This window comes from Myotis brandtii, unplaced genomic scaffold, assembly GCF_000412655.1.
Source record: "Myotis brandtii unplaced genomic scaffold, ASM41265v1 scaffold678, whole genome shotgun sequence".
NCBI lineage: Eukaryota > Metazoa > Chordata > Mammalia > Chiroptera > Vespertilionidae > Myotis > Myotis brandtii.
Window position 1 is genome coordinate 473,032 of NW_005370648.1, and position 19,433 is coordinate 492,464.

General features: G+C 43.7%; 1 protein-coding gene across 1 annotated transcript in view; it reads left to right on the forward strand.

The window, feature by feature from the left end:
• Window positions 1–15,031, forward strand: part of LOC102256657 (ral guanine nucleotide dissociation stimulator-like 1) — a gene marked incomplete at its 3' end in the record, with an annotated part of 176,593 nt that extends 161,562 nt beyond the window's left edge. The window contains exon 5 of the mRNA XM_005881328.2: window positions 14,954–15,031. Within this exon, the coding sequence (XP_005881390.1) occupies window positions 14,954–15,031 (78 nt within the window). The remainder of the gene's footprint in view (window positions 1–14,953) is intronic.
• Window positions 15,032–19,433: the final 4,402 nt, after the last annotated feature.

Below are 19,433 nucleotides of genomic sequence, written 5' to 3' on the forward strand. Positions count from 1 at the left end.
GGGGACGGGGGCGGAGGGCTCTTTTCAAGCGCAGCATGTCACCTCTCGAGATTTGTCACTGCTGGGTCTGTGTATCTGGAGTGTTTCTGTTTATTTGATGTGCTCAGGCCAAATCCCCTGACCTGAATCTTCTCCTTTCAAAAGAGGACCCTTCTTGAAGGCTAGGGATAGCAAATGAGAAAGCTTGGGAGGATTTACACAAATATTTTACCCCTAAGGGGATGGTAATCTTAAATCCATACTTCATGACACCTGGCGAGGCAACACCTTCATATGGAAAGATGATGCACCAATAGCCAGCAGGAAGGGGGGCTGCCCTTGGCGAAGCCGTTCCTCCGCGGCTTAGAGAAGAGTTGATCAAATATAGAAGGAAAACATTTTATTTTTCCCATAGTCTGTCATAAGTGCCAAACATGTTTCCTTTTCCTTTCAGAGCTTTAGGATACTCCTGGGGAAAGCAGCTTTCCTGTCTTTCTTCGAGTCATGAGATTTATGGGCAACACAGGAGTGTAATGGCTACGAACATGGTCTTGGGAGTCAGAAAATGAATTTGACTCCAGTTTTGTGCCCCTCACACGCTCTGCAACATTGGGCAAGTTACTTTATTTTACCAGCTTCCGTTTCCTTATCTATAAAATGAGAATGAAAAATAAGCCTTATCTATAGAGTTATTCTGAGTTTTAAGCTTGATAATATAAAGTTTTCAGTATAGTGGTTGGCAAATATTAAGTGCATAAGAGATTACCATTAGAATTTCTTTCTTCACGACACTGACCACTCTTTGAAATTACCTTTCTTATTTATCCTGCTGTTTCCTGACCTGCCTCCTACTCAGAATCATGTCTGTCTTGGTCATTGCTGCACCCTTAGAGAGGAATGCTATTTGGCAGTAGGTGCTTACAAATGGTTTGTCTAAAAAATAAATAATGGTTATTATTCAAGCCTGTATAAGCACTTGCATTGGAAGGTACAGCAGTGAACGTGACCCAGCCTCTGGCCACTTTTTGTGTAAGAGACAGTTACAACTAGAGACTTGTACCATTATTGTCAAGGCAGTGAGGGCTCAATGAATACTTTAAATTTTTTTTATTTTTTAGAGAATTTTTAGGTTCACAGCAAAATTGAATGGAAAGTACAGAGAATTCTCATATACCTCCTGCCCCCACACATCCCCCCACTATCAGCACCCCCAGCAGAGCAGTACATTGGTTACAATCATTATCACCCAAAGTCCATAGTTTACCCTAGGGTTCACTCTTGATGTTGTACATGCTATGGGTTTGGACAAATATGTAATGATATGTATGCATTATTATTATAGTATCATACAGGGTGTTTCCATTGCCCTAAAAATCTTTCGTGCTCTCCCTGTAATCTCTCTCTTCCCCCACCCCAGTCCTTGGCAATCACTGATCTTTTTACTGTCTCCATAGTTTTGCCTTTTCCAGAACCTTATATAGTTGGAATCTTACAGCATGCAGTCTTTTAAGATTGGCTTCTTTTTAAAAAAATATATTTTTATTGATTTCAGAGAGGAACGGAGAGGGGAGAGAGAGAGAGAGAGAGAGAAAGAGAGAGAGAGAGAGAGAGAGAGTGAGAAACATCAGTAATGAGAGAGACTCATTGATCAGCTGCCTTCTGCATGCCCCACACTGGGGATTGAGCCCGCAACCTAGGCATGTGCCCTGACTGGGAATTGAACTGTGACCTCGTGGTTCATAGGTTGACGCTCAACCACTGAGCCACACAGGCCGGGCTAAGATTGGCTTCTTTCACTTAGTAACATGCAATTACAGCTTCTCCATGTCTTTTCATGGCTTGTGATAGCTCATTTCTTGTTATTGCTGAGTAAGATTCCATTGTCTGAGTGTAGCACAGTTTGTTTGTACCTACTGGGGATATCTTGGCTGCTTTCAGGTTTTGGCAATTATGAATAAAGGTGCTGTAAACATCATGTATAGGTTTTTGTGTAGACATAAATTTTCAGCTCTGTTGGGTAAATACCAATGAGACGAGTACATTTAGTTTTGTAGGAAACTGCAAAAAGGCCATATCACTTTGCATTTATTGCTCCATATCCTTGCCAAGATTACTGGGTTAAATGAGACGAGTACGTTTAGTTTTGTAGGAAACTGCAAAAGGGCCATATCACTTTGCATTTATTGCTCCATATCCTTGCCAGTATTTGATATTGTCTTTGTTTTGGATTTTGGCTATTCTAATAGGTGTATAGTGGTATCTCATTGTATTTTTAATTTGCAGTTTCCAATAGGCACATGACATTGTACATCTCTTCATGTGCTTCCTTGTCATCTGTGTATCTTCTTTTTTTTTTTTAAATATATTTTATTGATTTTTTACAGAGAGGAAGGGAGAGGGATAGAGAGTTAGAAACATCGATGAGAGAGAAACATCGATCAGCTGCTTCCTGCACATCCCCTACTGGGGTTGTGCCCGAAACCAAGGTACATGCCCTTGACCAGAATCGAACCTGGGACCCTTCAGTCCGCAGGCCGACGCTCTATCCACTGAGCCAAACCGGTCAGGGCTGTGTATCTTCTTTGGTGAAGTGTCTGTTGAAGTCTTCTGCCCATTTTTAAATCGTGTTATTTGTTTTCTTATTGTTGTTTTAAGAGGGTTTATTTTTATATGTTTTGGATAACAGTCCTTTAGCAGATGTATCTTTTGCAAATATTTGCTCCATGGGCTTGTCTTCTTACTATCTTGATATGGTCTTTTGCAGAGCAGCTTTTAATTTTAACAAAGTCCAGCTTATCAATTTTTTTTCTTCCATGATGTGTGCCTTCGGTGTTTTGTCTAAAAGGTCCTTGTCATGCCCGAGGTCACCTAGGTTTTTTCCTATGTTATCTTCTAGAAGTTTTATAGTTTTAGGTTTTACATTAGGCCTGTGAGCCATTCTGGGTTAACTTTTGTGAAGGGTGCAAAGTCTGTGTGTAGATTCCTCACCCATCATGTGGAAGACCAGTTGACTAGCTGTTGCTCTGCAGTCCTATGATCAGGTGTGAGTCTTAAGACGAGCCTGGGCCCCTGGACTGTGACCTCTACCGGTGCTTCCTCAGGGAAAGGACGGCTAGGGGGACCTGGAGATGGGATTTCCTTTAGGGAGGTGAGGCTCTGATAAAACCCAGCAAGTTAGGCTCTGGGTAACTAGTTTCCCCCGAGAGCAGGGCTAGTTAAGAAGAACTTAAGGAGAACGGAGAGCTCTGGTATTTCAGAATGGCTCCCTTTCCCATCCCTTTGCTGGAAGCAGGAGGAGATTTTTTTCTCTGATATTCACTGTGAGAACCTGGTCAATCTTCTATAGACAACCTGGTGGCTTCATCTATAGTTTTTATCTTTCAGATGTGTCCACGCTGAGCTCTAGCAACTCACCAATGACAGTTCAGGTTTTCATACATTGGCGCTGGTTCCCGTGGGGATTCCTGTCTGTGTCTCCAGCTTTGGGGACAGTGGTTTGCCCTCTGACCTCACGTCTCTGATGGACGTAAGAAGAGTTGTTGATTTTTCAGTTTGTTCAGCTTTTTCCTTGTTATTAGGACAGAGTAGCTACTTCTAAGCTCCTTCCATGCTAACCTGGACAATGGAAGTCCTCTTTTGCCCATTTTTCAATTGGGTTGTTTGTTTTCTTGTTGAGGTTTAAGCTGTAGCTGATCTTCTCATTTTCTTGACTGAATGTGCACTTTTAAGAAAAACCTTTCTTCCACTGGGAGCCATGAGGTGGTCGTAGTAAACCTCCTTTCAGTAGCTCATAACACACATCCATTCAGCTCTCCAATGCTTCCCTTAGTATGAGAAGCTGGGTAAGCATTTTTGAGATGCGTACAATATGTTCCAAATTACTTTTTGTAAAACCTCACTTAAAAATAATTAAGTTTTTTTTTTACTTAATTCTAGAATTAGACTGGGCACTTGCCAAATATTTCAATTCATGCTGGCATGCAGTGCTCATGAGATCCCCTTCCTTCCTTCTCGTTTAGCAGGAGGCAAGGCTTCTAATATCTTTCCTCTGCTCTTCCAAGTCCAAAGAGAGGGGGTTATGAGCGGAGAGCACTGTAGGGAGCAGATACTGGAATTTAACCTGCTCCGAGGGCCTCACAGCAACTTACACTGGTGACCACAGTACCTTCAGGTGCTGGTCTCTTACAATAGTAACACTTACTAGTATATTAAATGCTATAATTAAACTCATAATATTACTTTTCCTACACTTTTGTTTCTTCTAAGAGTCACTTATATCTAATTTCTATCGCTTATATGGGAAAGTTTTTCAAAATAATGCTATACTATTTTCTTAATTTGTTTATTTTATTTCCACCCCCCGTTTCTCCCCCCAAAATGTAGAAATAGAATCTTTTGTCCCACGGTGCATGAAAAAGTTGAGGTTTATTTGTCGGTTGGCTCCAGGATGCTCATCCCACTCATAGAGTGGAAAAACTTTCAGGAAATCCTAACATTGCCTTGTTTCCTTTTCTAGCTCAAAATACAGACATATTGCATATCCTGACTAGAGTGAGAATTTCTTAGAAAACGAAGGCTATTTCTTAAGATTTTTGTTATAACAGATGAGTTTAAGTAGATTTTCTCTAGGTTTGAGTGTTTATGATTCCATAGTCAAGAAACCCTCTGATGGTATATATGTTGTGGTTAAAAATAAAGGCAGATTGCTGAAAGATAAATTGGATTCAGATCACATTTCCTGTGACTATTAGGAAGATGAAAGTATTTGCTGATGGAAAAGAAAAGAGGATTATAATAAGGGCTATGAGAATCTCTCAGTATTGAAATGCTTCTAACATCAAAAAGAACATTGAGCCCTGACCGGTTTGGCTCAGTGGATAGAGTGTCGGCCTGCGGACTGAGGGGTCCCAAGTTCGATTCCGGTCAAGGGCGTGTGCCTTGATTGCCGGCACATCCCCAGTCGGGGGTGTGCGGGAGGGGGGGGGGGGGGGGGGCGGCTGATCGATGGTTCTCTCTCATCGGTGTTTCTGGCTCTCTATCTTTCTCCTTCCTCTCTGTGAAAAATCAATGAAGAATATATATTTTTAAAAAAAGAACATTGAAAACTTGTATAGGGCACGCAATTCATGAAAGGTCCCATGCTCTTGTTGGTTCATGCTTTATCAGGTGGAGAAAAGCAGTTTAGATAATAAAACTATAGAAAAGATAGCATTTGTAATAATTTACATACCCATCTGTGGCGGGCAGAATAATGGCCCCCAAACACGTCTATTCTTAATCCCTGGAATCTGTGAATACAGTATGTTGGATTCCATGGCAAAGCAGAATTGAAGTTGCAGATGGAACTAAGGTTACTAATCAGCTGCCTTTAAAATAAACAGATTATTTTAGATTATCTGGGTGGGCCCAGTGTTGTCACAAGGGTCCTGGAATGTGAAAGGTGGAGGTAAAGAGAGCCAGAGGAAAAAAATGTGAGGATGGAAACAGGATAAGAGAGACCAGGAATTCTTGTTCAGGGACGTAGTAGTGCTCATGGGCTCAAGGAAGCTGAAGGTCAGTTGTTGGTTGACCTTCACCGTTGTTCTGTTCAGGACATCACACCCTGTTCAACCGTGGCCCACACACTCGGCTTGTGGAAGCGTGATTGGAAGCAGAGCGATGGGGCTTAGCCTCAGCGTGACTAAGGCTTTGTTACTCTTTGCTCCCTGTAGCTACACCACTGCTTTGGGTAACCGGAAAGCTTAATTTGGTTGTTTTAGAATCATATCCAACTACAAGCACACAAAGGAAAATGGAAATAAGTTCTCTTCCCTGCCGGGCTGCTTGTCTTTGGTGAATCTGTCTTTATTTTTGCCAAGTGGACCCTGCTGTCACCCCGCAGCACGGTGGGGCCTCCGTGGGAGCCTGTGTGACTGCAGGGCCCCAGCCTGACAAGGTGGCAGTGAGGGTTCTGTTCAAGCAGACACTGTTGGGTGTGTCAGGCTTCCCCATGGACCAGAGCCAGGCTAGCTTTCATTTCTTCAAATGAGAGAAATATGTTTCTGTGAAGTGTGTGTGTGTGTGTGTGTGTGTGTGTGTGTGTATGTGTGTGTGTTTCATTTGGCAAAGGGAGGCAGGGCATACAGTTACCCTTTTTTTAGAAAAGAATACCAAATTTCTCAGCAGGTTTAAAAAATGTGCTGCTGTTTAGGAACTAAAAAACCCCCCAAAACTGACGAAACACTGAGAGGCAAGGTACATATATCCTGAGTGGTAACTGGCCACTTTTCAACTCAGTTTTGATAATCCAAAACAGTGTTGTTGTTTTTACCATTTTCTAGCAGTTGGTGGGAGGGGTTGATCACCAATCCCTCTGCCCATTTGCTAAAAACTATGGACCCTCTCTATAGAAAAAAAGCTCATCACTAAATGTTGCGTGCTGTTTACAGATTCCAGACTTCCATGAGTTCATCCATAAGGGACTCTGCTGTGACCCCTCTCATCCCCCTGCAAAGCCTTCTTCCATGACAAGGGGCATGGAGATGGCTATTATGCCATTATGAGAAGGGCACTGCTCCCAGCTTATATTGTGATGGGGCAAATATCCTGAGTATAGTTCTGAAACAGAAATTCATTAATTTCATTAAAGTCATTTCATGGTTTAAAAAAGTATATCTCTGAATCACAGTTACTTTTTTTTTTAAAGTCACTTTTCTCTCACTTGACATTTCATTTTTAACCTTTTGGGTTTGTGTGTGTGTAAACTTAACCAATGAGAATGACATCAGGCCCCTTGTCCTGGGAAACATAATTCCTTTGCCTTTGGTCTCTGCTAAAGTTGCCAGTAAGCTCCAGTTTAGATAAAGTGATGCTTTGTTGAGTCTTCTTAAGCATGGAAGTAACTAGTCCTCGCAATGACAGGTACCATGATCTAACCCAGTGATGGTGAACCTTTTGAGCTCGGCGTGTCAGCATTTTGAAAAACCCTAAGTTAACTCTGGTGCCGTGTCACATATAGAAATTTTTTGATATTTGCAACCATAGTAAAACAAAGACTTATATTTTTGATATTTATTTTATATATTTAAATGCCATTTAACAAAGAAAAATCAACCAAAAAAATGAGTTCGCGTGTCACCTCTGACATGCGTGTCATAGGTTCGCCATCACTGACTAACCTGAGATGCATTGCATGCGACTTTGCATAGCTTATTTCACAGGACTCTTGAAGAGCTGTTCATTAGCAGCTTTTTGTGGTTGGGGAAAACCAAGCCACAGGCCTGACTGATTTGATAATAATGCATTAATTCATCTTAAACCTGAGAAGAATTCTGACTTGTTAACATTCTGTGATTGTCAGCGTGTTGCCTGCCCCCTGGCCCCCAGTCCTACCTAACCTATGTCTCCTGCTGTCCTTCCCTGTGACCCCACGAAGTGCTGCAGCGGGCTAACAAGGCGAAATGGCAGTTGACTGTTTAGTGTTGGTATGAACTGCAGTGCAGGGAGCAGTACTGATGAGCCACCATGCTCTGGGGGCAGAAGTCCAGCCAGAGAAGAGAAATGGATGACAAAGGCTTGGAATGGAAACTAGAAGAAACCTTACAGCAAAGGTGTGGAGGCCATCATGCCTGAGAAATAACCTTAAATTTGAATGAGAAGTTACAGCAAGAGACACCTTTTTTTTTGTTTTCTTTCTCTGGATGAATGGTCATTATAAAGTCTTTATCTTGTTTTGGTCTCCTCTTTAGGCGGCTGTGGGTTGTGGCTGGGTGAAGGTTGTATTCGCAAGGAACATTTTATAGCATTTTTGTAACTGCCAAGTGAAACTGAAACAACAGGTGCTTTTTTGCTGTTAATGTTGCCTTAACTTGCAGGGACTTCTATGGAGATAATCTGTAGAATTATCTCGAAGGGCAAGGAAGGTGGAGGGCCCTTCATGACAAAGGCCCCGAGGGGAGGAGGGCAGCTCTTTCTGGGTCTTCCAACTTTTTCTAACCATGGGCCACCTTTGCCGAGAGAACAAGGTCTTATGAGCAGAAAGCACCCCGTGGGGTTCTCTGCTCAGTGTCGCTGGCTCCTCCTTTCTTGCAAGAGAACAAGGAGTTTTTGCCTTGCTGCCTTTGACCTTTGTCTTCTTGAATAACCAACTCCTCAGTGGTAGCAAGACCTTTCCAAGGTAGGTTTGGTGGCCACACCCAGTTCTAAGGTCAGACTTGGGTGGAGAGGTGCCTGCCATGGAGGCTCTTTCTCAGAGTGATTAAAAACAGCCCCTCACGCCCTGGCCAGTTTGGCTCAGTGGATAGAGCGTCGGCCTGTGGACTGAAGGGTCCCGGGTTCGATTCCAGTCAAGGGTACATGCCTGGGTTGCGGGCTCTATCCCCAGTTAGGGGTGTGCAGGAGGCAGCCTATCAATGATTCTCTCTCTTCATTGATGTTTCTATCTCTCCCTCTTCCTTCCTCTCTGAAATCAATAAAAATATATTTAAATAAATAAAAAACAACAACAACAGCCCCTCACTGATCTGTGGGACGCAGATGGGTCTCAGTCGAGGCTTGGTTTCCAAACATCTGCAGGCTATTTCACCCGTGTCATTCCCCTGAGTCAGGGTCAGCTTCTGAACATTTTTCTCATACCTGACCTGTGTTCTTGCAGGTCAGGTAAGGAAAAATGTCTCAGATGTTCACAGGCTGGGGCTTGTTAGGAAAGCAAAGACTCCCAGAGGTCCTTGAGTCAGCAGCTTCCTGTGAGGTCTCTCTCCTGGACTTCCTCCTCTCTCTTCTCTCATCTTCCCCAGTAAGTAGCTTCTTCCCTTCTCTTCCCTCCCCAGCCTTTCTTTTATTCGTGGTAGGAAAGGACATCAATTCATTCATTTAGCAAATGTTAATTGAGTATCTTCTAGTCCAGGCTCAGGGGTTATAGCAGTAAGCAAGATAAAAGAGTAAAACCCAAGTCCTTACCGTGACCTACTAGGCCCTCATGATCTGTCCCTGTCACCTCCACGCTCATCTTATCCCCCTTCACTTACTCTGTCTCTCCTTGCTCGTTGGCCTTCTTGCCACTCGGACACTCAGCCAGGCCCTTGCACTGGTTCTCCCTTCCTCGAGGATCTCTGGAGCCCACTCCTTCACCTTCTGGAGCATTTTACTTAATTGTCTCATTCACATTGGATCTTCGCTGAATACCTCCTATGAAGCAGCCACCTCTGACCCTCCAGTCATGTCCAATCCTTACCACCTTTCTTTTTCTCCACTGCACCTTCTACTGTCTGGCTTAGCATATGTCAACTAATTACACACACGAACATTTATTGTTTATCTCCCTCCACTACAATGTACGCGCCATGAAAATAGGGGCCTTGGTTTGTTTGCCGCTGTATTTCCAGTGCCCAGAATAGTACCTGGACATGGGTCTTAGGAAATAGTCATTGGATGAAGATGAAATGAGTGAAAGAATAAATAACTGAGGGAATGAATAAAAAGCTCAATGTTTCTAACCCCAAAGAATTTATAATCTGGTGGGGGGAGACATAGAATAAATAAACAAAATAACCACAGCTGTGTGGTTGGGCAGTGACTCAGATGCTGGTAAGTCTGGCTATCCCGGTTCAAATCCCTGCCCCACTTATTCGCTGTATTTTCAAGGGCAAATTACTTCAGCTCTCTGGGCCTCCTCTTCTCATCTACTAAATCGGAAGAATAATAATACCACCCTAGAAGATTCCTGTGAAAATTAAATGAAAAAAATTATAGCAAGTGCTCAGCACAGTGCCTGGCATATAATAAGCTCTTGACAGTTATGAACTGCTATTATTATTAGATGACTTGCCAGAATCAAGTGGAGCCTGGAAAGTTCTTCAGGACTTCGCCCATCCTGGTCTAGTGTTACCGAGATGTTTCTGTTTGGGGGCCAAGGTTGGAAAGGTCCCCTCCCAGAAAGATTGTCCCTGGTCAGTGTTGTATCTTAGGGATTCTTTGAACCACAAATATCCCTGGTCCTCCCTCCAAACACATATTAAACATTTTATCCGCCCAGATGGGCTCTAAACAATACATCCATCCCCTCTGGAAAAGAACTGTTTCCTGTTTAAATATTAGCAATCAGTTAAACATTATGTTGGCTTTTTCTTTTTCTAGTAATTTTTAGGCTGCAGTAATAATTGCTGAAGGCTGTACTTTAGGAGATATTTGTAAATCTATCTTTCGCCTTGTGATACAGAGAAAACCATGTCAAAAGTCATTCTGACCATTTGTGTTTTAATTTGTTTTATGAGTTACCATTTAAAAAAGGGCAGTTTCTCGTTGGTAAGCCTTCTTAAGAGGTTGGAGCTTTGATCTCAGATCCTGGGGAGGCTTTGCAGAAATTGGAGGTGACATTGTTGGCGGTTTGTCTGTAGCTATTCTACTGCCATTAATTAAACACACGCATCTACACGCCCTTTATTTACTCCCCTGGAGTCAATGCATTGAACTTGACTTTGGTTTTTGCTGGGAAGCTGTGAGAGGGTCCAGGAAACATCAAAGGAATGCCCTTAATCTAGTAAAACTGACTCTCAAATACCCTAAAGAGTTCTTGATTCTAAAGCTGGTCTAGCTTCTTTACTGTAAAGCATTAATTCTCCTTAATGATAAGGAAAGTTCAGGGGCAAATAATCCCCAGTCCATTAAGTCCCAGGCACTTTAATTTTATTTTACTTCTAAAGGTCTCTTTTGTAAAATTGTATATATATATTGCTCTGTGTTTGTTTGTTTGTTTTTTTGCATTTTTATATTGCTTACACCTTCATGAACTCAACTTAAAGATCTTAAAACTTTCTTTCTTTTTTTTAATATATTTTATTGATTTTTTTACAGAGAGGAAGGGAGAGGGATAGAGAGTTAGAAACATCGATGAGAGAGAAACATCGATCAGCTGCCTCCTGCACACCCCCTACTGGGGATATGCCCGAAACCAAGGTACATGCCCTTGACCGGAATCGAACCTGGGACCTTTCAGTCCGCAAGCCGACGCCCTATCCACTGGGCCAAACCAGTCAGGGCTTAAAACTTTATTTCTTTTGTATTTTAATTTTATATTTTTTGGAAGAGTTACAGCTATCCTAAAGCTTTTTTATGCTCCTAAACTGTTAGAAATGAAGGCACAGATAGGCTAAGACACTTGTGTAAGCAGATGGTGTCCTTGCAGAACCTAGTAGCTAGAAGGTCCATTGTCATGTCTGCTTAGGGAACCCCATGGAACCACTCATTTGCTCCCAACAAATAGCCATCACCAGGCCTGCTGGGTGCCTGTGTGTTTTTTTTTAATCCTCACCCAAGAATATTTTTCCATTGATTTTTAGAGAGAATGGAAGGGAGGGGGAGAGACAGAGAGAGAAACATGTACGCAAGAGAGACACATTGATTAGTTGCCTCCCACATGTACCCCGACCAGGGCCAGGGATCGAGTCTGCAACCTAGGTACATGCCTGGGACCCTTCAGTCCCCAGGCCGACATGCTCTATCCACTGAGCCAAATAGGCTAGGGCATGAATGCCTGTTTTAAGTTCTAAAGAGTAGTGAGCAGAAGAGACAAAAATCCTGCTCTCGTGGAGTCATGTTGTAATGGATGATGAACCCAAAGAGTAAATTATCACACATGTTAGCAGGTGTTAAAGGTGGTGGTGTTCGAGTTGGTTTGTGTTTTCAACAGGGTGGTCAGGGAAGGGCCTCCCTGATGAAGTGACATTTGAGGAGAGATCTGAAGGAGCTGAGGGAGTGTGCCGTTGGCAGAGGTGTGGGACGAGGCAGTGGGGAGTGCAAGGTTCTGAGGCTGGAGGATGCCCGTGGTGGGCAGAGCAGCCAGGAGGCCAGTGAGGCTGAGGAAGAGTGAGTGCAGGAGACATGGTCACAGACGATCAGGAGCAGGAAGTTTAGGGCCTGGTGGGACAGGTAAGACGCTGGCCTTTTCTCAGAGCGAGATGGGAGCCGAAATGATCTAGTTTACACTGACTGGGATCACGTGGCTGCCGCTCAGAAGCCAGGAGACTAGTTAGGTGGCTGTTGCCTTGCTCTAGGGCAGAGATGCTGGTAGGCTGAGCCGGCTGGAAGTGATGAGAAGGGTTTAGATTCAGGACATGTTATACAGGCGGAGACAAAAGGATTTCCTGGCGGATTGGGGAGAGAAGAGTTAATAATGTCTGCAAGCTCCCAGACTGAGCACCCAGACTACGGGGAGCTATTTCTCCTCTGCCACACGTGCATTATTGTTGCTGGTTCTTACTGGCCTCCAAGTTATTATGACAGTCAATCTGGTCCCGATTATGAATCTGCAGACACACTGGTGGCCGGGAGGGCTATCTATATCATCTTCTAGGCCAGTGATGGTGAACCTATGTCACCTCTGACACGCGAACTCATTTTTTTGGTTGATTTTTCTTTGTTAAATGGCATTTAGATATATAAAATAAATATCAAAAATATAAGTCTTTGTTTTACTATGGTTGCAAATATCAAAAAATTTCTATAGGTGACACGGCACCAGAGTTAAGTTAGGGTTTTTCAAAATGCTGACACGCCGAGCTCAAAAGGTTCGCCATCACTGTTCTCGGCCCACATTCTGAGAAAATGGTCCTCACTTAATTCGTGAGAGAGAGCTTTGCTCACCAGGGAAGGTTGCTTAGTCCTTCTCCACACATCTGACTGCACCGGGGGCACGTCCCTCTGGGAGCGGAGCTGTGGTAGGTGTGGGTGTCATCCCAGCCAGCATCTCAGCTCTGAGTCCGGAAAATGCAGAGAAAGAGCAGCAGAGCCGGAGAAGCTCAAGTAAAGAAGGAACAGGAAGATCAGGAAACTGTTAGCACAAACAGCTCTGAAGAGGAAATCACAGAAGCAGTAAAATGTGTGTCTTTTCTTTGAAAGAGTTTTTCCTTCTTACTTCTCTCACGCATGGCTCCCCATTGGAAGAGAAAAGATGCAATATTTCTAAAGTAACCAGGGAGAGAAGTAATGGAGGCTGGGCAAGAAGAGCTCTCAGAGCCTCACTGCACCCTGCACCCTGCCCCACAACCTTCCTACTTAAGTCAGCCCCAAAGCCTATTGTGAGAGAACAGGAGGACCCAGTTCACTATGGTGGTGGCCAAGGAGAGAGCCAAAAATTCCACTCTGTTTATTTACTAGGAATCTATCCCTGCATTGCTCACATGGGGTGGAGTAAATCTTAATCTGACTGCGTTGTTGTCTCTGGAAAAGCAAAGGGTAGCCCTGGAAGCCCTCTAAGTAGCAGGTGCAGGGCAGCATGAGGAGGAGCAGGGAGGGCGGAGGCCAGTGGAAAATATTTCAGGGAGGCCAAGAAGTCCATAAGGCTGACGAGCTCGAAAAAGGAGCAGGTGGATGGGAGGGGGCAGTTAATGCCTAAGGGCACAGACTGGAACCTACCGGGATAGGGGGATAAGGAGACCGACCAAACAGACTGGCATTCGGTCAAACCAGATGGTGGGTTTTTATTTTTAAAAGGATTTTAAATCCTAGAAACCAGGAACCATAAGGGTGGTGGGGCCTTTAATCCCATTAGTAGAAGATAAAAGTGTGCTCTTTAAAAATGTAAAGCCACCAGTTATAGAATTTCTATCATCCAAACTTTGGCACAGACTGTCAGCTTGGGAAATTCCAAGGAATCTCTGAATTCGTCATTGATGGGAAGATGAACTACAGAAATAGTCTATGCATTATAAGTGAATGTAAAGACGCCTGAAGAATTCAAAGTAAACTTACTACATGTACATTCTGAACCAAATAAAACATGATCTATTTGTATGAAATAGACTTGCTTACGTACAGATTTGGAAGAATAGCTAACCAGGGACTGATCAGTTATTTAGTAAATTTTGAGTACGTACTGAGCCAAATTTTAACATTTAAGCACCTGTTGCTTCCTAAAATATTGTGCCCCAGTGCCCCCTTCCCTAGTTGCTGTGTCTAGGTCGGCCCAGCCTCAATGTACCCACAGCTGCTCTCCTGAGATATAACAATTCTGCTCTTTGGTCCTTGTCTCTATCTCAGCCATCACTTGAGGGTCCAGAATTATTTCCATAATCCTTTTCGAACAGGACTTATCCTCGAAGAGACCACAGTCAGTGTGGGGTTGTCTGTGCTCACTTGTGGCACGTGTGAAAGCTGTGTCAGCAGGGCCGTGGCTGGTGGACGCAGTAGAGGGCTGGGGGTGTCGAGTCATGTGCTCAAGAGTTCACGAAGGGCCCTAGCCAGTTTGGCTCAGTGGATAGAGTGTCAGCCTGCGGACTGAAGGGTCCAGGGTTTGATTCCAGTCAAGGGCACATATCTCAGTTACAAGCTCGATCCCTGGCCCTGGTTGGGGTGCATGCAGGAGGCAACCAATTGATGTGTCTTTCTCACATCAATGTTTCTCTCTCAATGTGTGTCTCCCCCTCCCTTCCATTTTCTAAAAATCAATGGAAAAATATTCTCGGGTGAGAATTAATAACAACAAAAAAAGATTCACAAAGGGTCATGTAGCATCTGATTATTCTGCTGAGAGGAAAAGCCTAATTTCATTTTTCAAAAATTCAAAGAAATGTTAACTACTAAGAGAAGGTTTAAGTAGGGTGATTCATTGTCACTTATTTATTTAGATTCCATTCTCTAAAAATCAATGGAAAAATATTCTCAGGTGAGAATTAATAACAACAAAAAAAGATTCACAAAGGGTCATGTAGCATCTGATTATTCTGCTGAGAGGAAAAGCCTAATTTCATTTTTCAAAAATTCAAAGAAATGTTAACTACTAAGAGAAGGTTTAAGTAGGGTGATTCATTGTCACTTATTTATTTAGAATAGGCCAATAGACCCATTAAGTAAATATCAGTAATCCAATATCATTTTTGGTGCTATTTCATAAATATTTCTTTCCTGAATCATTCCTGAAAGAATGTTCTTTCATGGTTGAAATTGAGTAGAGTGGCTTCCAACACCATTGACTGGGTTTTGTTTGTTTGCACCCATAAAGGTATGGAAACCTGACAAGCCCAAACTGTGAAGAAGATGGGAGCCAGAATTCACCGGAGTCCAGGACAGTGATCCGGAAGTGAGTGTCTTTTCTCTGCATTACAGGCTCTTAGTCAAGACTTACTGTCTGAATGAATATGGTTTAGTAGGGTTTTCTAAAAATTCCTTTGGAATATTGCCTTTTTTCCCCCATAATGTATAAGCACATGGCATTATTTTTTGACTTTCTAATGACATTCATTTATTCATCCTGTAAAAACATATTGAGCACCTATTGTTTGCCAGGCCCTGTGTTAAGGAATACAGCCCTGAACAAAAGTAAGGAAGGCCCAGCTCTATGAAGTTTATATTTTAGCAGAGAGAGACAAAGAATCCACGCTAAAAGGGAGGAAGGAGGTAAGGGGTCTAGATCCTGATGGAGTCTGACTCACACTGGACCAGGCATGCGCTTTCTGGTCTGGGGATGTTGGATCAGAGTCCTCAGTGTGGAGCAGGCAGGGCTTTGTGACTGTCCAGGCAGAGAATCTGGAAAAAGCTATGAGGCAGGAACACTGTTCAAGAAACAGTGGGGAGGGGAGTGAGGCTGGAGCAGAGTGGTTGAAGGGGCAATTGCTAGGGGATAAGATTTGTAAGGTAGGAGGAGCCCCGGGTCATGTGGGGACTCAAAGGCCTTAGGAAGGACATTGAGTTTTATGCTGAAGAAGATGTGTGTTTAGAGGTTTTGAGAAGACTAGTGCTGTGTCCTGATTTGGGTTTTTAAAGGTTTACTCTGGCTCTGACATGACAGTGGGGATGGGAGCAAGAATGCCAGCAAGGAGCCTTTTAAGGGTCCAGGCAAAGGATGATGGTAGGTGGACTTGAGGTTATAGCCGAGGAACTCAGCTTCTGCAGTGTTGACGGTGTTGCTGACAGGATGTGCTGGTGGAGAGGATGGGGCCTATGAGATAAGAGGAGGCAAGACGCCTCCAGGGTTGTGGTGTGGGCAACTAGAGCACAGAACATCAGCTTTACCAGACAGGACGGACTGGTGGGGAGTGTGTGTCAGTAACTTATCTTAGACATGTTCATTTTGAGGTCATCGAAGTCTAGATTTCAGGGAAAAGTCTGGACTGGAAGTATAAATTTGAGCATCCTTAGTTTCTCCATGGTATTTAAAGCTGTGGGACTGCACTTGACCTCCTGGGCACGAAGGGTAGGTAGAGAAGAGAGAAGGGCAAATGAGTTAGGTTAGGGGGCGAGATCCTGATGAGGTGTTTGATTCAGCTAGGGTACCAGAATGCGCTTTCTGATCTGGCGATGTTGAATCAGAGCCTTGGTTCCCTTCAGTGTTTAGACTTAGGAAAGGAGAGGGTCCAGCAGAGGAGCCTGGAACAGAACAGCTGGGGGAAGGAGGAGAAAGATGTTAGGTTCCAGAAGACAAGCAAAGGAAGGGTTTCAGGGTGAGGAGTGACCAGCTGCATCTGACGCTGCCCATAGATCAAGTGAGAGGAGTCTGGGAAGTTGACTATTGCTTTTGCAATGCTTTGATCTTTTGTTTGATTAGCACAGATGTGGTTTAAGAGAGGATGGAAGGGGAGGGAAAGGGGATGGTGAATTTGACAACTTTTTGGAGTTTTGTTATAAAGGGGTGGAGAATCATCTAGGGGCAAGGGAGGGTGTTTTCATTGTGTATATGTTTTGTTTTCTTTTGTTTTTATAATGGGAGATCGTTTATGCTGATGAACTTGGAGACAACCTGGAAAAATCCACGATGCAGGGGTGGGGGCTACCACTATCGCAGTGATACTCTCGAGTAGGTGGGATATATCTCAGAGTGCCTGGAACACTGGTAGTGAATTCTCATTTGGGGGCCAAAAAATCCTATGGAATTTTTATCTCAGAGGATTAACCCAGGAGCCAGGAATGTGAAGGTTAGAAACTGTCTTTTAAACCCCCAAATTAGGCTCCAGGTAGTTTTATACTTTTCTTGGATGGGCTATAACTTTCCAGAAAACAGGACACACCAGTGTAGATATTTTAATGCCAAGTGCAAGATGTGGCGAGTGGAATGCCTTATTCCTAGAGGGCTTGGGGAATGCTTCTTGGAGGTGACATTTGACTTAGGTCCTAAGAGGGGAGGGTGAAGATTTTGGTGATAGAGCCGTCCAGGCAGAGGGAACCGTGAGGCCATGCCAGGGACATGCAGTGGGCATGACATTTTAGGAAGCAACACAGAATTAATTGGTGTGGCTGCTTCACAGTACATAGGGTTAGGGGAAGGGAGTTAGTGGAGCTGAAGGTAACTTGGGGTTATATCATGAAGAGCTTCAATTCGTCATAAGAGGATTTGTACAGGAGGAAAATACTATGAGATAGAAGATTTTGGAGAATGGATTACACTTAGTGCCTTCTTACTCAAAGTGTGGTCCTCAGACCACCAGCCATATGAGCACCGCCTGGGAGCTTGATAGCAATGCAGAATCTCTAGCCCCACCCCACCTAGATTAGAATCTGCATTTTAACAACATCCTCAAGTGAATCCTCTGCACTTTAAAGTTTGAGAATCATAGGATTAGAGGGTTTTTTGTTGTCATTCATTTTGTTTATCCATGAAAACGAACTGCAATAGTAATTTTTTTAAGAAGAACCTTTCTCTGATGTGTCTTTTTAAGCATATACAGAAGAAGAGGTACTGTAAGAATTGAGCGGTCAGCTTGTCAAATGTTACCTTGACCAGAGTCAGAAATGAGTGTGTTGCTATCCACGCTCATTTGGAATTGAGTCAGATCTAGAGCTTCCATTCAACCAGCCGTGGGAGCTCTCCAAGATCAACAATCCGTACAATGCCCAGCGCCTTGCTGTTTCCCAGGGGGTGTTCAAGATTCAATAGGTTTCTGGGAAGTAGTAGTTAAAGAAATTGATTTGTACTTTGGTTGTGAAGAGTCACCCTCGGTGTTTTAAAGGCTTGTTATTATAAAACGAAAGCGTCATTCAGCTTCATTGTGTACCAGGAACTGTAAGGTGGGTGAAACTCCAGGGTAGGCTGTCTTAAAGGGCTTCGGTCTTAAGCATTCGGGGCCTTTACAAAGCGCTTCACATAGGACTCCCCCGAGGCCCGTCATCTGGCCACAATGGTCCTTTCCTAAAGCCTCACAATGAATTGCTGGAAAGTTCTTGGCCCTTTTTCTCAGACTGAGTTGCCTTTTTAGAAAATTAGGCCTGATGAAATATGCCCCTTTCTCTTTTAACGGGTTGCTCTGTCCTGCAAGCACTCTGAAACCCCTCTGTCTGCTGACCTCTCTCTTCCTTCTACTTCCCTTTCCGCTGTTTTTTACTGTTCTTCCTCCCATTTCTCCTTTTATTATTTTCACCTCATTTCACCGTTACCATTTTGCTCTCTTTTTCTAAACGTACTCTGTCCTGATCATTCTGTGACTGGATGGGGTCACTGCTCTGTCTTTCTGAGAGGAAGTCAGGGGCCCGCCAGGTTGCTCTGTCCTGCAAGCACTCTGAAACCCCTGTCTGCTGACCTCTCTCTTCCTTCCACTTCCCTTTCCGCTGTTTCTTACTGTTCTTCTTCCTCCCACTTCTCCTTTTATTATTTTCACCTCATTTCACCCTTACCATTTTGCTCTCTTTTTCTAAACGTACTCTGTCCTGATCATTCTGTGACTGGATGGGGTCACTGCTCTGTCTTTCTGAGAGGAAGTCAGGGGCCCGCCCTCTCCATCCATAGGTGGCATACTGAAAGCATCTGCATCACCCAGAGCTCCGGCATCTGAAGACCAACGGCTTCCTGGTGGCTGATGGGTGTGCAGGAACTAGGACAATATGGGAGTTCTCAACGGGCAATTTTGTCCTCAGAGGACATTGGCATATCTGGAGAAATTTTGGTTTCAGGTCCATGGGGAGCCACTATTGGCATCTTTTGGGTAGAGGCCAGGAATGCTAGGGAACATTCTACAGTGCACTAGTGAATTATGTGACCCTATGTGTCCAAAGTGCCTAGGGAAGAAATCCTGCTATATGGTGATGAGGCTGCCATCTTGAGTATATAAATCTATGTAAAATTAGGACCATGCTTATTTGGCAGTTTATTTGTTCATATCCCTTCTTGTAATTGGGAGAATCAAATGCTGAGGTGGCCCAGGTGCCAGCCTCAAGGAAGGTGGAAGGTTAGGGGCCCTGGCTAAGGAGCCTAGAGATCTCAGATTTGAGCTCCCTGCACCCCGCGCCCCCCTCCCTCCCCAATCACTCTGTCAGTGACCAGCCATGTGACCTGGTCTCTTTACCTCTCTCAGTTTCGGTTCTTTACCTGAAACATGAGTGCTTGGAATATGTGAGCTCTGAGGTCCTTTCAGGCTTAATGATAGCTAGGATCAAATTTATTTAGCTTCCTCTTTATCTTTCTTAAAATTAAAATGAATATCAGAAACAGAGGTGTGGTCCAAATAGTATATTGAATTTTTAAAATATATATATTTTTATTGATTTAAGAGAGG